The 20,733-nt window shown below is 35.7% G+C and overlaps 1 protein-coding gene across 6 annotated transcripts in view; it reads right to left on the reverse strand.

Annotated features, from left to right (window-relative positions):
• CNOT4 (CCR4-NOT transcription complex subunit 4) overlaps positions 1–20,733 on the reverse strand; it is a 143,992-nt gene that overhangs the window by 40,516 nt on the left and 82,743 nt on the right. For 3 of the 6 annotated variants that reach the window (XM_025379960.1, XM_025379962.1, XM_025379964.1), the window contains exons 4-7: positions 13,901–13,987; positions 13,065–13,166; positions 12,218–12,343; positions 9,265–9,389 (exon numbers count right to left, since the gene is read on the reverse strand). In XM_025379960.1, coding sequence (XP_025235745.1) covers positions 9,265–9,389; positions 12,218–12,343; positions 13,065–13,166; positions 13,901–13,987 — 440 coding nt within the window. Of the gene's footprint in view, positions 1–9,255; positions 9,390–12,217; positions 12,344–13,064; positions 13,167–13,900; positions 13,988–20,733 lie in introns of all 6 variants that reach the window. The other 3 variants (XM_025379958.1, XM_025379961.1, XM_025379963.1) reach the window with 1 other exon arrangement.

Raw genomic sequence — 20,733 nt, forward strand, 5'->3', positions numbered from 1 at the left:
TTTCAATGGGAGACTTTTTTTAAAAAAACCATTTGTACAGCACAAAGCAGTGGGGCAGAAGTTGCCTAGTGAGGGAAAAAGCTAGAAAAGTGTTTGAAAAATTGAAGACACCAATTCTATCCTCAAGGATAGAAGGAAAGAAAAGCAGATAATGCAAACTGAACTAAAACAAAGAATGAGAGGCAAAAACAGAGGTTGACAACCATCTCTGAAAAGGCTAGGAGTTGAGAAGACTGACTACACCTGTACTTCACTCATACAATGAAACTGTCATGATCTGAGAAAGAGAAATCAAGTCCATAAATACCATGCAGTTCATTGAAAAGTACAGGATTCAAGTGGGACTAAGAAGTACTAAAAGGTAATCCGGTCTCATAACACGATCAAGATATTCCCAGAAGCCAATGCTGTATGTATAAATCCCTGTACATAAAAATTCAAAAGCATGTATTTTCATACAAATGATATCACTAATTTTTTTTTTAAGTTTCAGTCCTAAATTGTTTTAAAAATCCATAGTAAGACTCCATCTTTTTTTTTTTTTTTTTGAGACAGAGTCTTGCTCTGTTGCCCAGGCTGGAGTGCAGTAGCAGTATCTTGGCTCACTGCAACCTCCACATCCCAGATGCAAGTGATTCTTGTGCCTCAGCCTCCCAAGTAGCTGAGATTACAGGTGTATGCTGCCATGCCTGGCTAATTTTTGTATTTTTAGTAGAGGCGGGGTTTCGCCACGTTGACCAGGATGGTCTCAACCTCCTGGCCTCAAGTGATCTGCCAGGCTTGGCCTCCCAAAGTGCTGGGATTCAGGTGTGAGCCACAGCACCTGGCTGAGATTACATATTTCTCAGGAGCAAATATTTGTAAATTAACCCATAAGTGCAACAGAGCTTTTTAAAATATGTACATGCACAAAATATATACATATTTATTTATTTAAAGTAAAAAGTATATATCCGGACTCCATCATGGGAATTCTATTCAATTAGTCTAAATTGAGGCATCTGGTATTTGATGATCACTGCAACAAAGGTAGAGAAGAGGAACACAATGAAAAAGCATCAAGACTCCTCAAAGTCTCTCAAATTATTAGATTTCACAAGTAGAAGGAAATCATTAAAATCAAATTTAAATACTTTGTTTTACAGATAAAGAAATCAAATTCAAAACTGTCTGCAAACAGGTAGTCACTGACACAGCTGGGTCTCAGTTTGGATTTGTAAATGTTCAGCCAAGTTTTGATTTCTTCTAACTTGCTCCAAAGGCAATGCTTCAATTTTACTTTCTTTTACTACTTCCTTAATGGTGATGATTGCTTTAAAACATTTGCAACATAAACCAATTACATAGTAGAAGAATCAAAGAAGAAACATTTTCAAGCAGCAGGGTGGACTAAAAAAAAGGTTTAGTTCTTCTGCTTACCAAATTCAAAAGAAAAACAGTCAAAGTGACTTACTGATTTTTACTTGCATTTTAAACAAAAGATAAAATTTACTTACATTTTAAACATAAAATTTACATAAGAATAAAAGTCAATATAACAGACATTTCCAAATTTCACTGTCATGTTACTGTATACACAAATACATATTCATTTTGCTTCTAAATTAAATACTACCACAGATAATCATTTCAAAGAATCTATCTTAATTTTACCGTTTACCAGAGTCCCTAAGTAATTCTGAGATATATTTAAACACTTGCTAAGACAAAGGATATATTTAAGTTACCAACAGGTAAAACTTGCCTTTACAGAATATACTTTGACACAGGCTTCAAATACACATTAACATTTAAAGTATTACTTTGCTACTAAAACATGGCCACATCTAAGTGGTATAATTAGCTATTAACAGAATAAGAAGCTGGGTGCAGCACGACGTGCCTATAGTCCCAGTTACTCAGGAGGCTGAGGCAGGAGATCACTTGACCTCAGGAATTAGAAGCCAGCCTGGGCAACACAGCAAGATCCTGTCTCTTTAGAATAAATAAAAAAATAAAATAATAAAATAAAAGGGCACGAAAAATACACCTCATTAAACCTAGAATGATTGTAGTTGTGTAAATATGATTTTAATTAGAATTTTCTCATAATCCCATGATCGACTTAACACAAATGAAAATAAATGTTTTGGTAACTATTAAGTACAAAGAACTTGTTTTTAATAATAAGGTCAAAATATGGACATCTACTATCCTAAATACATCACAAAATGTGGTAACCTTTCAAAAACAGCAAGTCTCCACTTATTCATAAATCCTGTATTTCAGTAATACACTTAATCTTTTTAAAAGATTTATATTTAAGTTAAACCTAAACATACTTATTTGCTTTACTTTTATTCTAGTAAATAAGGGCGCATACACATACAACCCTATCTTTAACTGCCCTTTAACCCCACACTCATTCCACCCCACCCTCTGGAACAAATGCTTTAGACAACTGGTTCTAACTTCTTTTTTGACCATATTCTAGTTAGGTGGGGCAAGATATCCCAGTTCACTTACTAGTTTTTCACTGTATATGCACATATGCACTAAATCTGTATATAGCCAAATACAACATAGGAAGAAAACTTTTTAAGAAAAATAAGGAAGATTCTGAGATATAAACTCAGAAAAATCTAGTAATCCACTGATTTTAATGTAAATATAAAATCTTAGCAAACTTTAATTCACCTACTTAATTTACTAGTCCATTTCTCATGGCACCTGACCATATTTTGAGAATCACTGCTTTATTCCACTCCTGAATTCACCTCTAATATATCTAGAGGTATCAGCAGACCAGTGCCCTCTACACCAATATTTAATTGATAACTATTTTTAGGTCAGTCCTCTCTCTCAAAAAAATGTGCACAGGTGCAAACTTTTACATAAAATTTCAGTGTTCACAAATATCCTGAGGCCTATTCATAATCTAACAATCTCTGCTTGAGACTTTTTTCTACAAATCTATGAACTATGCCTTTTCTAAATCTCAAGAGTTTTACCAAATAATGTCAGGGTATGAGAACAGAATTCATGCAGTGACCACTCCCGTTCTGCTGAATTAATGAGGTACTCTGACTATACCTTCAGTCTATCAGAGATTATACTTGATTTTCAGTAAGGATATAGCTGTAATTTTATTTTAAAAGATGTGTACTCCTTCTCAAATGTAATAAAAATTGATAAATTCCTACAGAAGCTTCACTTTCACCATTTCTCTAGCTAATCCATTACTGCCACCAATCTGTGGCTCAGAGAAAGTTTTGCTAAAAATAACATCAATTCCTTGGAATTTACAATCCATCCACTACATCTGTCTTCAGGTAATAAGCCTCAAGCACCAGAGATTTTCAAAATCAAACTACATAGTTATGGCATAGTTTCATTTAAGCGAATTTGATTTATGTTTTAAAAACTTTTTACTAAGAGTTGCTCTTAAGAATTTTACCTCTTCTAGACTGAAGAGTGGGAGAATGAGGGATGAGCTTGGACTTTAAAGTCACAGAGACTTTGATCAGAATCTTGTCTACTACTTATTTGTGTGGGATACTGGTAAACTGTTTAAACTCTTTGAGACTTGGTTTTTTCACCTGTCGTAAGAAAACAATATATACCACACAGGCCTACTGAGGATATTAAATGAACACAGAAGACTCAGAACCTTTATTCCACCCTCGTTCCACCTAAGTCTAAAGCTGAACATCTCCATTTCCTCAATGATGGCTTGTTTCAGCCACAATAGCAAGTCACAACCATTTACACTGACTGATCTGCATACCCCACAATTCTTGTAACTAGGCCTGCTCACTGTCTTGGGCACAGCAGCCTACCTAGTTACTATTCCTTTCACAGCTGGTACTTAAATAGCATCTCAATCTAAATGAAGATATTTCAAAGCACCAAACTTAAAAATAATAAAATAGCCAGTCCTTAAGCATCATTACTGCAAGGCTTCATCACTTCCCCACTCTCATTACTTGTATTCATCATTTCAAAGCAACTTATTCATAGCACATACATAGTTCAAAACTCATTATGACTGATACACTCTCGAATTCATAATAATGAAAGGGAGCAGATGATAAATTCCTTTTTTAGAATTTTCTGCTCACTAGGTGAAACAGGAGCAAAATATATTATAGAAAAATTCACTTACTAACATATATGTGTATACTGGGACCATGTCAGGACCATGTCAGGGTTCACTGAGGATTAATAGCTATGGTACTCTTAAGATTTGTACTCTCCGGCCGGGCGCGGTGGCTCAAGCCTGTAATCCCAGCACTTTGGGAGGCCGAGACGGGCGGATCACGAGGTCAGGAGATCGAGACCATCCTGGCTAACACGGTGAAACCCCGTCTCTATTAAGAAATACAAAAAACTAGCCGGGCGAGGTGGCGGGCGCCTGTAGTCCCAGCTACTCGGGAGGCTGAGGCCGGAGAATGGCGTGAACCCGGGAGGTGGAGCTTGCAGTGAGCTGAGATCCAGCCACTGCACTCCAGCCTGGGCGACAGAGCGAGACTCCGTCTCAAAAAAAAAAAAAAAAAAAAAAAAGATTTGTACTCTGGCTTAATTGAAAATAAGAGAAAATCACATTTTAAGCTTAGTGTCTCAATCTATAAGGTTCCAGGCTTTGCTTTCTTGCAATTCTTTCTGTAAAACTGCTACCCACTATCTAGGAATGCCAAGAAATGTGTAAATGAAACCCTTCTTTGAGTTTTTTTCCTAGAAAGTTTAAGTTTTAACTTACCTTGAAGAAGAAGAAACCTATCTCTTGGGTAGGACCTTGGAAGGAAAGAGTTACACTGCTCATCACTCTAATTTGGCAAGTCTTTCCAGTGAGAAGAAATCTTATCTAAAAATTCATCCCTACTACCTACTGCCTCTGTATGCCTACCCTGGGTAATGGCAGTGTGGAAGTGGAGACCAAAGCACACGTTTCGCTATGACTGACAGTCAGCCAAAGGCTTACTCTCTGTAACTTGGGCCATTAATTGTCACTTAATAAATTTGGGTAACTGCATTAAAACAGAAAACACTCCCCACCTCCCCCCGCAAAAAAAAAAAAAAAAGTTTCTATATCATGTACTTATGCAAAGCATGTACATCTATGTCAAAATTTGCTCTGGCCAGGCACAGTGGCTCATACCTGTAATCCCAGCACTTTGGGAGGCCAAGGCGAGCGAATCGCTTGAGCCCAGGAGTTTGAGACCAGCCTGGGCAACATGGTGAAATGCCATCTCTACAAAAAAGAGAAAAATTAACTGAGTGTGGTGGTGTGTACCTGTAGTCCCAGCTATTCAGAAGGCTGAGGTGGGATAATCGTTTGAGCCTGGGAGGTCAAGGCTGCAGTGAGCTATGATCGCATCACTGTGCTCCAGCCTAGGTGACAGCAAGACTCTCAAAGAATTTTTTTTATTCTGATCCCAGCTGAGGTTCTACAGCACTGGCTTTGGGCAAAATTAGTAAATGAGTTTACTTGTTTTATATTTCCTCTTTTCCTCCTGTTTCCCCCTTTACAACTTGTGGCTTCTAGACATTCTCCTGCTACCAACACAGTTATGAATGTGTTCTACAGACTACCTGACTATAATAAAAGGCAAAGCCAATAAAATATTAGCAGATCTATTAATAACTGATCACGAAAATAAGTAAATAATATAGTTTGAATGTATGTCCCCACCAAATCTCGTGTTGAATTATAATCCCCAATGTTGGAGGTGGGGCCTGGTGGGAGGCATTTCAATCGTGGGGGTGGACCTCTCATGAATGGCTTGGGCCATCCCCTTGGTGATGAGTAAGCTCTTGCTCTGAGTTCACAGGAGATCTGGTCATTTAAAAGTGTGTGGTACCTTCCCCCACAACCCCCTCCCTCTTGCTTTTGCTGTATATGATATGCCTGCCTCCTGCTTTGCCCGGAAGCCAAGTGATGTCAGCACCATGCTTGTACAGCCTGTAGAACTGTGAGCCAATTGAATCTCTCTTCTTTATGAATTATCCAGTCTCAAGTATTTCTTTATAGGAATGCAAGAACAGACTAAACACAGTAAAAGCTAACTACTTGTTATAAATGCCAAAGATACTTTTGGTAAATTGCAATATTCATTTCTAATCTAAAGGAAAAAAGTCTCAATCAATTAGGAATAACAAGGTATTTCATAGTGTGATTAAAAATACCCATCTCAAGTAAATGATCAAAATCATCCTTAAAGAGTAAATAAAACACTAGAGACATCCCCATAAAAGTAAAGTATGAGGCAAGAACACCTGCTAGTGCTACCAGTCTAACACTGTTTTTGCATTGTTTAGCCTAAGGATTTTTCAAACAGAAAGAGGTGGTAGGAGATCCAATACAGTAAAACAGGAAAAAGAAAATCTTTCCTGAAAGGCACAAGAGAGATATGCTATGCTAATGGTTGGGAGAAGTCAATGTTTTGTTTTTGTTTTTTTGTAGAGACAGGGGTCTTGCTTTGTTGTCCAGGCTGCTCTCGAACTCCTGGCCTGAAGTGATCCTCCTGTCAAAGCCTCACAAAGTTCTGGGATTACAAGCATGTGCCACCAGGCCCAGCCCAGTGTCATAGAATATAAATTCTTCCAAAACTGATTTATAAATTCAACGTATTTTGAAACACAAATAATTGATCAACTGATTGGGGAAGTTCATATCTCTATAACTCATATAAAACTTTTAAACACACAAATAAAACATGGGAAACATATAAACTCACTGTGCATAAAAAGTCCACTCTGTTAATCAAATACAAGTTAAAATGAGACAGCTTTTTTTGTTTATCAAATTGGCAAGTATGCAGAAGGAAAAAAAAATACCCAATTCAAGGAAATAGGTACTCTCATACTCTGACTCAGCAGTTCTATTTGCAGGAACAATCAAAGCTATAACCATTTATATGTTACAACCATATAACATTTATATGTAAAGATGTTCATGACAGTGTTATAAATAATAACAAAGTCAACATAACATACAACAGCAGAAGACTGGCTTAATAAATTTAAAATATGAACATATAGTGAAATACTATGTAGCCATAAAAAATTATGTTTTAGTGACATGGGGAAATTATTCATAATAATATGTATTAGGTTTTCAAATGTAACAAACCAAGGTACTCTGTGTATAATGGTATACATGCATTCACAAGAAGAAAAAAGACTAAGAAGATACACAATGCAAGGAATTAGTGTATAAGAAAATACATTAACACTTTACAAATTTATATTTTACAATAATTTGTATTTATTCATGCATTCATCTTTCAACCTACTTATTGGGGTTCAGGATTGCAGGTGGCCAGAGCCCATCCTAGCAAATCAGAGGGCAAAGCAGGAACCAACCTTGGCAGGGTCCCCTCACACACATAAACACTCACACTCACTCACAATGGGATAATTTGGACATGTCAATTCACTTAACGTGCACAGCTTTGGGATGTGGGAGGAAACCAGAGTGCCTAGAGAAAATCCACGCAGACATGGGGAGAACAGGCAAAGTCCACAGAGGCAGTGGCCCCAGCTGGGAATCGATTTTTTTCTCATCAACATTGTAACAAAACAACACTGAATGAAATGGCATTATTGGAGGGCATGCTATACACAAATCACTTTCAGTGAAAAGTTCTGGGTATTAAGATCATATGTAATATTTATTTTAGTCTGTATGCTTTCATAAATTTTTCATATTTCCTTCAATAAAAACATATTAGTTTTATATTCAGAAGACAACAAATGTTATTTCAAAGAGATCATCTAAATTTTAAATTTTTGCTCTGAAATCACCAGGGGCTATAAAACGCAGAATATGACTTAAATTAGAATGACAACATTTTCAATGCAAACAATGATGTGTATAAATGTTAAAAGTATCTTAAATAAACCACTGTTTACTACAATAACTTCATTCTTATACTAAGCACTACAGAGATGGCAATCAGTAAGGTAAATAATAGCATATGGTTTGTCATAAAATAACCATACAGGGTTAGAAAAGGGTGGGTACAAAAGATTAAAGGAAAAGATCAAAGCTTGTCAAACCAGAAAGATCTGTTTTGACTTACCTTTTATTCTTAGCTTTGATATAAACAAATTTTACATAGTTTGCTATACAGTAACTTTATATTTTGCTTTGTGGTCTATTTTATATTTATTTATATTTACATACACATGTGCATATATGTTTATGTGTATAATTCGGTTTTTAATAATTTAAATAATCTTTACTATCAAAATGAATAAACACAGACTTCAAAATTTAAAGACAAGAATGTGTTTTTGAAGAAATGGACTCAGACAATAATCCATTTAGTTATTATTAGCTATATTTGAAAATAGTTCTTACATTATTTTAGCACCCAATAGACACTGGGCTATAATATTTAACACCTAGACATTAAAACAACATTCAAACAAATTTAACTTTGGAATTTAAAAAAAAGATCAACATAAATTAATTACAATATTTACTTTTAAAATTCATTTGATAAAAGTTAAACTTATCAAATAAAAAATAACAAAAATCCTAACACATCAAATTTAACGAAAGTTCAGAATAGAATAAAATCCCCAAATTATTATACTTATTAATATGATTTTCTGACAGGCCATAACAAAATATAATCCAAGATATGAAGATCACCATATCAGAATGAGACTCTCTAACTGAAGATTATAAATTTATTTAAGCATTGACACAATCTAGCTTACCCAAAACCACGATGAGGTAGAAGATAGGAGATGACTGGTCTAAGATGAGTAAGATTCTTAATGTGGGATACTCCCTTCATTTACGGGATTTAAATAACATTAGTGATTCCTGGAACTAGATATTCTTGAATATTTGTGTCCCCAACACACAAGGCTTCCTTCAGATAACACCCACTTTCCCTTTTATAGTATTCTCCCCCTAATTATATCAAGAGAGACCTCAATTAGGTAATCAGAGCCTTTTAATACCTAAAATCTCTTAATTTTCTCTTTAACAAGTGAAGTATTCCCTGGGCTCAGAGTAGTCTGTAAATCACTGCAAAAGGTGAACCCATCAAAAAGCTAGTCTGAAGTGTTACCAGGGAAGAGTAGGCAGCAAACATTCAAACCCAGAAACTGTGACTCAACATTTCCCATACAGCTAAACAATTCTGCATAAACGATAGACCTTGTCAACAAGGCTTTTGCCTGAAAAAGATCTAAAATGAAAAGAGAAGATCAACTGATAAGAAGGTAAGATGTCTGACTATGAGTATCAATACTTACGTATCGTACCTCTGCAGTGGTGTCACTTTGTTCTTATTTTTATCAACTGAACCCGTAGATAGCTGAAGAAAATTGGGATTTAATTTATATAATTCTTGAAGTAGCTTCTGTTCATATTCTTGGTGTTTACCCGCCTAATGAAAGAATAAATTAAAACTGCAGTGGGATTCACAAAATGGCTGGTATAAAATACTGAATAATCTTCTGAATTATTAAATATATTCTAAATAAAACAAATAAGATTTTTAAAAAATAAAACATTAAATAAATAAAATTTAAATAAATTTTTAAATAAAACAAGTAAGAGAAACCTGTGAGGATATCACAAAACTTCTAGATCAATGAAAGTCATTCCAACAAAATTACATGATATATATCTGATAAATTAAGGCATTTCATCAACCCATTTATTGTACAGAAAAGCATATTAAGGGGAGAACATTTTTGCTAGCTCAAAAAGTGTAAGGTCCACTTTAAACCTACTTCCAAGTCTTTAATGTAAGAATTAAGTCTTGTAACAGGTCATTACTGAGTTTTCCGAAAAATCAGCCAAAATTCATGAATCTCCTTTTTAATTTGGAGATTAGCACTTGAAGTAACACATAGATGAACAGTTTTACTATATTCTTCATTATCTTGACACTAAGTAAAACTTCCATGAATTAGTTTTTACTTTCTCTTTTCTTCTACGGTTATCAAACGTAAAATAAAAATTAATGTATTTTAAACTCTAGACCAAGGGTCAGCAATTCAAAGCCAGTTGCCCGTTTTTGTAAATAAAGTTTTACTGGAACACAGTCATGCCTATTCATTTACATATCGTATTTGGCTGTCATTCTGCTACCGAGGCAGAGTATAGTAGTGCAACAGAGGCAGAGTAAAGTAGTTGTGACAGGAGACTACATACACAGCTCAAAAACCCTAAAATATTTACTAACTAGCCTTTACAGAAAAAGTTTGCCAACCTCTGCTCTATACACAAGAGAATGCTATGCTTACTCTAGCTGGGTAGGTGTACATCAAAAGGCAATGTCACAAATATTATGGGAAAAATTAGGCAAAGATTGCCTGTGGAAGCTAATTAGACACAAAAATAAATGATAATGAAATTACTTTGAGTATCGTTTTACTATTTGCATGTATATCTAGACTGGAAGAGTATTTTTACTTACCTTCAGGGATGTTAACTTTTTAAAAATTATGGTCTAAATAGATGTTATACAACAAAACCAAACGGAACAAATCAAAACAATAACAAGTGAGGGCAATTGCATTTAATTGGGCGTAATTATGTCATATATACTGCACAATGCATCGTTCCCTGTTCTGAGAGGCAACTTGCTTGTTTCAGTTGGACCTATAAATATTTCCTATGACACTAAATTTTGAGTTATGCAGTAACAAGGAAAGATTTTCTGATTTTTGCCATAAAATTTATTCAAATTTCTTTCCTACATCAAGAAAGTGTTTTAACAACAACAACAAAAAATCCCCTTTTAAAGTAATTTTAAACTCAGCTACAGAAGAGCAAGATAAATTCAGGACAACATTATGAAATAAGTTTTAAATTATTTTTAAAAATACATTAGATTTGAAATTTACATTTTTAAAACACGAAAAGTCTTGAAAATTATTTCTGGAATCAATACTTTAGGAGATACGGCTTTCACTAATATCTGTGGAAAGCCATAAAGAGCTCAACTTGATATTAAAATGACTCTACAGGGGCAGTTCATAAAGACAGGTTAAATCCCATTACAAACAAGTTCCAAAGGACTGCCCATACATTTTATTTTATTGTTTAATATTACTTTAAATGAGATCAACTGGGTGGGACTCGAAAATTCTGATAGAAATTGACAGGAAATGTGAATAAAGTATACCCTCTACTAATTAAAATTTAGTTTGAAATGGTTCTACCTTAGATTTCATTCAAGAAGGTTTCATCCAAAAAACAAAAAAAGCATTTTTTAAGAAATCAGTTAAGCCATCTGTCCTTATTAAATATCAGATAGATCTTATTTGAACATTGTTTTTGAATCATAAAGACCATACTGTCAAGAAAACTCTGATGTATTTATTATAATGGGATTTAATCTGTACTAGCTCCAAGTCAAAAAAGGTAATACTCCATTTAACAATCTTTTCTTAAAGGAGCCCCTACCAGACTTTCTCTAGTTTGACCTGGAGAATGAAAGGTAGCAATGAATGCCCCCCACCTTCTAAATGAGAAGTATTCCTGAAAAGTCCACAGCAACAATCTGAAGTCCTCATCTACAATAGGGAAGTGCAGCATTGTGCTTTGGTATAATCCTCATTTAATATGTCGTATGGTCAACATTTTTACTTGTTAAGGCATGTTTATACTACAAATTGAAAGGAGACAGGAGAAGAGGAAATGTAAAAAAGAACATAGGATATTAAGCCTTCAATTCACCCTTTACAGGATACTGATTTAGTGGACACTTCCATGGGGAGAATAATTTTGTAAAAATAATATTAGTTTATCAGCACTGTTTGACAGTATTATTTTCTAGCAAGCTCTGTAAAGAGTATAGATTGGTTTAATGAATAATTACAATATCCCACTTAGCTTTCATTTTGTTGACATTCCTCTTAAAATAGCATTTCCCAAAGTGTTTTCCTGGTCAACTAAGTTCTGGTTGTAAATTCCCTTCGTGGATATGTATTAGCATATTAAGGACTCTGAGCAGTCTTAAAGCAACCTGTTCATCTTCATTAATCTAGCATTTCAAACTTAGTTGACCAAAGACACATTTTTATTGTAACAATATCCTGCAGAACTCACCTTCCATTAAACACTTTGTTTGGAAAATGCTACTTTAAAGTAATACCAGTTTTTACAAAATCAAATCCATAGTTTTTGCTTTTGCAATTTTAACTAATAAAAAAAAAAGTACTCCCTTTTCTGCAAAGTCGATAATTCACATGACTTTACTACCTGCATTTCCTCTTTTGTGAAGCTGGCCGCCTCATCCCCCAATTCATGAAGATACATGCAGTCAGGTTTTGGACACTGCATATTCTTTAAGAAGTAACTGCAGTATTTTGTTGTACCTAGAGATGCCTGCAAGAGGAAGAGGGGTAAAGGAAAAGAAGACTCAATGTGAACTGACAACACAATAAGAATCTCCATGTTTAGTGTTTTCAGGTCACCTAAAATGAGGCACAAACATGACAAAACAAAAAATATGGCTGCAAATACTAGAGAACTAAACTATTATTAGCAGGATTTATTATAGATGAGGCTCATTTGGAAGAACTAAAGGAAACATCTGTCTATGGTTTCCAAAACTTGAACACCCAAATCTTCCCCAAATATCAAGAGAGGAGATAGACCAAAAAAATCTGTTCCATATTATGAGTGGTTAGACACATAAGAAGGCAAATTCCTTTTTCTAATTATGCCATCCTTCTTCCATTAACCATAAAGCTTTGCTTAGTGGGACTCCTCACTCAAACCTGAATCAATGTCCATATATTTAAGGACTACCTATTTCTGAAGAAAATAATGGTTCTATTATCACAAAATAAAATATATGTAAAAATGCAATATTTTAAAAGATTATCCCCTAATAATGAATGTGTTTATTCCTATCTGGTAAAAGAGGACCCTACAGAAATCAGCAGTAAACAAATTAGCTATAATAGATGGTATGGAACCCTAAGAGAAACTCTTCAAATTAACAGTCAAATTTAATATATAAATGCTCAGTTCTCCTCTACTTACTATATTTTATCTCATCTCCCTTTAAAAAAAAAAAAAAGGATCAAGAGGATTATATTACCTTAAGTGTTCTGCCATCTACTACCACATTGTTGACACACTGTATGGCTCTGAGAGCATCTTCTGACCGGATATAGGTTACATAAGCACTGGCACTTGGACCCTAAAGTGAAAAAATCCCATTCCACTGTTATTAGTTTCAAATTAAACGATACTAAAAAAATTGTACTGCAACCTAGGGAATTCTAAAGCCCTTGACTGCTACTATTACTAATGACAATAATTAGTAGTAGTAGTGGCAGTTTTGATTAAACACTAAACTAGCTCATTTGAAAGTAATAATACTCAATGAATTTTATCTGATTTTAAGAATACTGTAATATATGTGAATAAAATATTACTTTGGCTTGGCATTTATTTTTTTAAAAAGTCATTTGACAGGCTCGTCAAGGTTATTAAAAAATTAAAATTTAGATTAAAAAATAAGATTTAAAGACTATGTCAAATTATGTTCTCTCAAAAATAAATGCAATCTAGAAAACCATTCTGATAACACCAGCATAACAAAGATACTATTTTCAATATCTGAAAATATTACAGATTAGAAATCACTATCTAATCCTCATCTAATTATTACATTGCCTGATAGCAGACTCACCTCCCCCTCCCCTTTACTCCATCACTAAATGTTTGTTTTACTATTTCCCTCTTAATTGTTAAGTCCTAGAAGGGTCAAATAAGCACCAAAAAATCCCCCACCCCACCAACAGAGGTCACTACACTGCTTAAGTCCTTGTCCCTCAAGCTTTCTAATCAGAGAGCAAAGTTTCCTTTGGAACAGCCCAGGTCAAGCACAGACCTTAGGGAGGAAAGGCAAACATCCCTAAAATTAGTTACCTGTGAGCCTGCATATGATGTGCTATTATTGATGACAACTTTATGTATTTTACCAAACTTCCCAAAATATTCTGGTCGTTTTAAAACCTATAAAAGAAGAAGAAATAAGGTATAAACTGTCCCCATTTTCAACAATTTTATCCTTATAATGGAGACATTCATCATCCCTCTTCAGCAAAAGGAAAATAATAATTTTTAAAGTTTTCTAATAAATGTCACTACCTCCTAATTGCAGTTTGTATAGCTAACCTACAGGAAATCAAGAGTCTAAAAGCTATTCTTTTCTTGACCCACTGAACAGAAACTGAGACTCACTAACTGGTATTATCTACTACGTTCTACTAACAGCTCCAGTATCTATGGGATCTTACCTGTACAGTATTCTTAAACGCAAAACAGATCAAAGATCTTAAGTACACTGCCATTAAGAGATGATCTTATACGAAAGCAATTCTTCAAAAACAATGACCAGAATTATGTATTAAAGGTAAAGACAGAATTGAAAGAACAGACATAGAAACAGTCTTTACTCATAAATCTATTGTATATAACATTGTTTATAAATTACACATTTCAAATAACAAGAGTGCCCACTCAACCCTCTATGCTTTATGATTTATCATTGTGCATACAGTTTCCTGTGTCAATCAATTTTACCAATCTCATCCGTCTCATGAGGTTTTTTCCCTACTTTTCCTGGTACTTAACATTTGGGAAACAGATTTATATGTTTCTTTCTTTATTACCTGGTTACTTCTTGGTGGTTATTTCCCCTACGTACCTCATCTCCTTTACTTTGTGAACACTACATGCATTCTTTCAGCTTCTCTTACAAACTTAACCTTGGCTAATCTGACCAGTATGTAACTTGATAAAAAGACATCTCCCATAATTTGCAACTACCTAAAAATTTTGTTTTCCTAGAATGTACCTTTAAACCTACTGTTCCTACAATCTCTCCAAATACCAAGCTCTCTCCAAATGAAAGCTTTCTGCATGTACCTATTCAAGTGTGTGTAAAGTATTTCTTTCCATTCATATTTGATAATATTCTTACAGACTTATAATTTAGCTATTCTGTTCTGCATTTGATAGAATCAAAGCTTCATGAATAAATCTATGGCTGGTGTATCATTAATTCTTAGTCTTCTACCTAATTAATAGAAAGTAATTAATCTTACCATATTTTATTTTAGGTGCTTGGAAGTATAAGGTAACTGTTACGTTTCCTGTAGCCAATTCTAACAGATTAGAAGGTGAGGTAATTACACTAAGTTTCAATCTTTTTTCCACCCAAAACCCCTGAGGGATATGATAGTAATAGTGGCTAACACAATGACCCTTAGGTTATTGGTAGCAAAGTCTCAGGGTTGATAAAGAGAGAAGAGCAGAGTTTGAAAAAGCTTTCTGGCTAGTGGAGTTTGGAACTGTATTCAATCTTCCAGCTGGATGAATACCAACTCAGCAACCAGCCTCATAGCTAAGACAGCTACTCCAAAGGGTTCAGTGAGGCTGGTCACAGGTTGTACTCCATCAGCATCATAGGTTTATGGCAGTAGTTCTCAATGAGGGAAGCACTCAAGGGGCAGTCTGGAAATTTGTGAAAGCTTTTATGGGGAGAGACGGTTAAAGTGACTGGGAGAGACTGCTGCTGTTCAGTGGATGGGGACCAGAGATGTCTTACAAGGCTCAGGCTAGCCCCGTACAACAAAGAATTATCTGGCACAATTTCTGAATGTACTACAAGACATACCTGAAGCTGTTTATTGAGCCAGAAACAAATTCCATATTATACATAATTACAAAGTATTTTCCCAGTTTTGCCATACACTGAGTTTACAGGAAAGCAAATAATATGTAATTAGGGGATGACTACACACGTTTTGTTTAAAATTTTACTAAGAGTTATCTGAGAAAAATCACATTATTGATGTTTCATGGCACCTGAGTTGCCCAATACATACACCAGTAACAATCTGCATTTGTAGCTGTCACAGTCCATGATTTTACAAATAGGTGCAAGTATCTTACTTCTTTATTACACAGGATAAAATAGTAGTTTAGAGCCTCAATATGTAAATAAATCCTCCGATGATCTAGTTAAAATGCAGATTCAGATCCAGTAGATCTGAAGCAAGGCTGAAGAGTTTGCTTAATAAGCTCTGCAGTGATATTAATGTTACTGGCCCAGAGGCCACACCTTGAATAGCAAAGTTCTAGAGAAGAAGTGTCCAAGCATTTAAATGTACAAATAGTCTTTTTATAACTACTTTCTTTTTATTCCTCATTTACATATACTTTTTCAAATTATGTGTGTAGACAAATTATATTATCAAGAAGTCATTTCATGAAAGTCAAGGGGTGTTACATTAGTTTTTAAAAAGTGGACACTGAATCTGACAAGGTTGAAGGCCACTGGTTTATGGAAATGGTTTCTGGCCAACGTTTGGGTGTAACACCTTTATAACAACATCAGATTGGTATGTAATTATGATGACATGTTCACACTGCAGCCAGAATGGTACTGTCAAAGCACAAATCTAATCACATCACTCTGTTCTTAAGAACATTCAAAAGCTTTCCCCTGCCTTGAGGATAAAGTGCAAACTCCTTAGCATGGTTAGAAAGCCCTTCATGATCCATTACCACTTACCTTGGCAACCTTATCTCTGACCACTGCAATCTAATCTTCCAGCCAAACAAATCACTTGCAGATTGAGGTCTTTCTCATCCAGAAGCATCTGTATGGTTGCTGTGCCAGAAGCACTTTACCCCAAAGACAGGAGAGGGGTACATACCTCCCTCCCAAGGTGGAATGCTATCCCTTGTGCCTTCACAGCACACAATACTTCTCATCCTGTTACTTTTGCAAAAAGGAAGGTACTTCTTATTTATCTACTACTACTTGTTTATCAGTGAATGCTCAGTGTCTTAAATAATGCCTGGCATATTGCAGGTACTCAATAAATACTTACTGAAAAAGTGAACTGTCTTAGCATTAAACAAAAAGAATTACACGGATTTGTAACAATAGTGGGCCTCAAAGTATTAGCAAATGGCAAGTGGTTGACAAGAAATAGGCTGCCCAGGCAAGGGAAAAACAATGAATTTAAACTTTCCCTATTAACTTGAACACTCTAGATTCTGCCTAAATAACTAGTAAAATAGTATTCTAGTGAACAAATAAAGGGTATGGAGAGTAGACAGAGCACTCTGTACACAGGCACATTATCTATATACTCAATGTCACGATGTATTTCACAGTGGACCAGTTTTCCTACTAATATAGTAAATAAATGGCCATGTGACAGAATTATAAATGTCCAAGGGCATGCCTAGTAACCAAAATGTCTTGTTATATATTCCTTGGGAAAAGAGTCAAGTATTCACAGACACTACAGAGAAAAACAAAAACTTGGTAATCAGATGGATGAATGAGTGAATAGATGAATGGATGGATGAAAAACACAGTAATCATCAACACAGAATACCCTGGAATAGGAACTGTAAGACCATGGGCAAGTCACTCAACTTCCTTTTGCCTCAGTTTCTTATTTGTAAAATGAAATGTTGTGTCTTTACAGCCGTACAGTTCATCAAACAAGCTGCTCTCCTGGGTTATCACATATACCCAGGACACTCTTATTTATGTGCCTACCTAGATAACACCCATTAATTCTTCAAGCTGACCCTAATTGTCCTTTCCTCAGAGAAGCTTTTTGTCAATCTCCACACTAGCTAACTGTTCTAATATATGTTCCCAAAAAGCTGTGTACTTTCCTTTTATAAACACTCAGCACACATGTAAGCACTTAAATTCTGTCTTCCCTACCAGTCTGTAAGCTTGTGTCTGGCTTGCTAACTACTTTTCCCACCACCCCCGACATCAAAATATCTAGCAAATGGTAGGCATTCAAGAATTAATTTGCAGAATAAATCAATTACGTCCTCACAAACCTAAAATTTTAGGACTTAGAAGGTGATCATCATTACCTCTGATCTAATCGTTGGCTCTAATTACCTTGTCTTCTAAGATCTTTTTTTTGTCTATCAACCAACAAATGAATACATTTGACAATCAATATTGGTATGAAGATTTTTGGTATGCAAAAATTATTTTCAAAATAAGCTTTAATTGTTCCTAAACTCTCCTATTCTGTCAATCAGAATTAGGTCAAATATCAAACTGTTCACAAAGATAAATAAATTATAAGGATCCTTCTTTGACTTGAAAGTGACGCTAACAATTTGAACCTTCTTTTGAGTTTTCTAGTGAAGTTAACTTCACTAGAAGATTTCCAAATACTAAAAAGGTTATAAAGACAAATTAAGAGAATTATAAAAGATATTATTTAGAAGTGGTATTATTTAAAAAAAAACAAAACACTTGTCTCTGATCTTTCTGGACTTTCAAGAGAAATAAAGGAAAGTGCCCATTTATTTCATTTAAGAAAATCCAAGGCCGGGCGCGGTGGCACAAGCCTGTAATCCCAGCACTTTGGGAGGCCGAGACGGGCGGATCACGAGGTCAGGAGATCGAGACCATCCTGGCTAACATGGTGAAACCCTGTCTCTACTAAAAAATACAAAAAAACTAGCTGGGCGAGGTGGCGGGCGCCTGTAGTCCCAGCTACTTGGGAGGCTGAGGCAGGAGAATGGCGTGAACCCGGGAGGCAGAACTTGCAGTGAGCTGAGATCCGGCCACTGCACTCCAGCCTGGGCAACAAGAGAGAGACTCCGTCTCAAAAAAAAAAAAAAAAAAAAAAAAAAGAAAATCCAATGTCCTCTCACCAAGAAAGAACTATTTCAAACATATAAAACTAGTAGAGTATATTTTTAAGCATAGACTCATGATAAAGTACTCTCTTTCAGTAGTCACCACTTAGATTCATTTCCTTCAGTATAATAGTTCAGATTAATCTTACTAGAGTTACTTGAAATGGAAATAAGAAATCTCTGTAAGTAAACAAAAAACACAGTGGCTCACACCTGTACTCCTAGCACTTTGGGAGGCCAAGGCAGGTGGATCACTTGAGGTCAGGAGTTTAAGACCAGCCTGGTCAACATGGTTAAACTCCATCTCTACTAAAAATACAAAAAAAAAAAAAAAAAAAAAAATTAGCTGGGCATGGTGGCGCATGCCTGTAATCCTAGCTCTTCAGGTGGTGGAGGCAGGAGAATCACTTGAACCCAGGGGGTGGAGGCTGCAGTGAGCCAAGATCATGCACTGCACTCCACCCTGGGCAAAAAAACAAACAAACAAACAACCCTCTTATAAATCACATGCCCAAAAGAAGAGGTAGGAAACTTATAATCCAAATATCATACTCAGTCTATGCCTTAATTTCATCCAAATTTTGGATGCTATTTCATATGCCTCCAGTACTACAGTTGATCAGATCCAAGATGTATTAATAAAAACAGGAACATCCATATCCAAGAGCTCTCAAATCAAGATAAAAGTTCCATTCATTTACTGGAACTGCACTTTCAGAAAGGCAAAAGTAGATTCTAGGTTGGGCGCAGTGGCTCATACCTGTAATCCCAGCACTTTGGAAGGCCAAGGCGGGCAGATTGCTTGAGCTCAGGAGTTTAAGACCAGCCTGGGCAACATGGCAAAACCCCATCTCTACAAAAAAATACAAAAATTAGCCAGGTGTGGTGATATGCACCTGTAGACCCAGTTACCTGGGGGGCTGAGGCACAAGAATCACTTGAGCCCAGAAGGTTGAGGCTGCAGTGAGCCATGATCATACCACTACACTCCAGCCTGGGTGACAAAGTGAGATCGTGTCTCAAAAAAAAAAAAAGAAAAAAGTAGATTCTAAATCAGTAAGATTAGTATGAGTAAATACTGGCATAAGTGCCCACTGGTTAGAGGAGTATATAGAAGTGCCCTGTGGTTAGAAAAAAAGTGGCTCACACCTTTTTAACTCTATTTTAGAGTTAAAAGACGGAGATAAAAGGATTAGTGCAAAGTTGAGGTGTTGTTCAAGGAAATGATCAAAGCTGAGGTAGGATTCTGTCTGCCTGGGGAATAATCACTAGCTTAAAAAAAAAAAAGAGGGAGAACTGGCTACAGAAGTTGAGTCATACACCCAAAATGAGCTCTTTGCTGAACATTTCTTACTGAAGAAGTTTTTTTCTGTATCAACTCTAGACCACTCCTTTGGATTTGGAAAGAACTTGGTCTCCTGAGTATCACATAACTAATGACTGCCAGCATCCCTGGATCTAGGTCCTAGTAATTCTTGAGTTGCCTCCATGTTTATCATCCATGACAGATCCTTCTTAGTAACGTCCCCAACTTTCACAGGGTCAAAATCATTTCGTATTGATTTTGAAGACCTGTATAGTTGCAACACATATAAACACATCATCAATAAAAACTATTTTTTAAAATAATTTTTTTTTTTTTTTGAGACGGAGTCTTGCTCTGTCACCCAGGCTGGAGTGCAGTGACCGGATCTCAGCTCACTGCAAGCTCATCCTCTCAGGGTCACGCCATTCTCCTGCCTCAGCCTCCCGAGTAGCTGGGACTACAGGCACCCGCCACCTCGCCTGGCTAGTTTTTTGTATTTTTTAGTAGAGACGGGGTTTCACCATGTTCGCCAGGATGGTCTTGATCTCCTGACCTTGTGATCCGCCCGTCTCGGCCTCCCAAAGTGCTGGGATTACAGGTAAATTAATTTTTACAAAAACAGACATTATACTCCTTAAAGATCCTCCTTCTGGGACCTTTAACACGCTCAGCCAAGTCCAAAGGTTCCTACCTCCTTAAGCATGTTCACTACAATCTTTCTTCTGATGGGTACCATGCCTAATATTACTTT

The sequence above is a fragment of the Theropithecus gelada genome, chromosome 3 (genome assembly GCF_003255815.1).
Source record: "Theropithecus gelada isolate Dixy chromosome 3, Tgel_1.0, whole genome shotgun sequence".
Taxonomy (NCBI): Eukaryota; Metazoa; Chordata; class Mammalia; order Primates; family Cercopithecidae; genus Theropithecus; species Theropithecus gelada.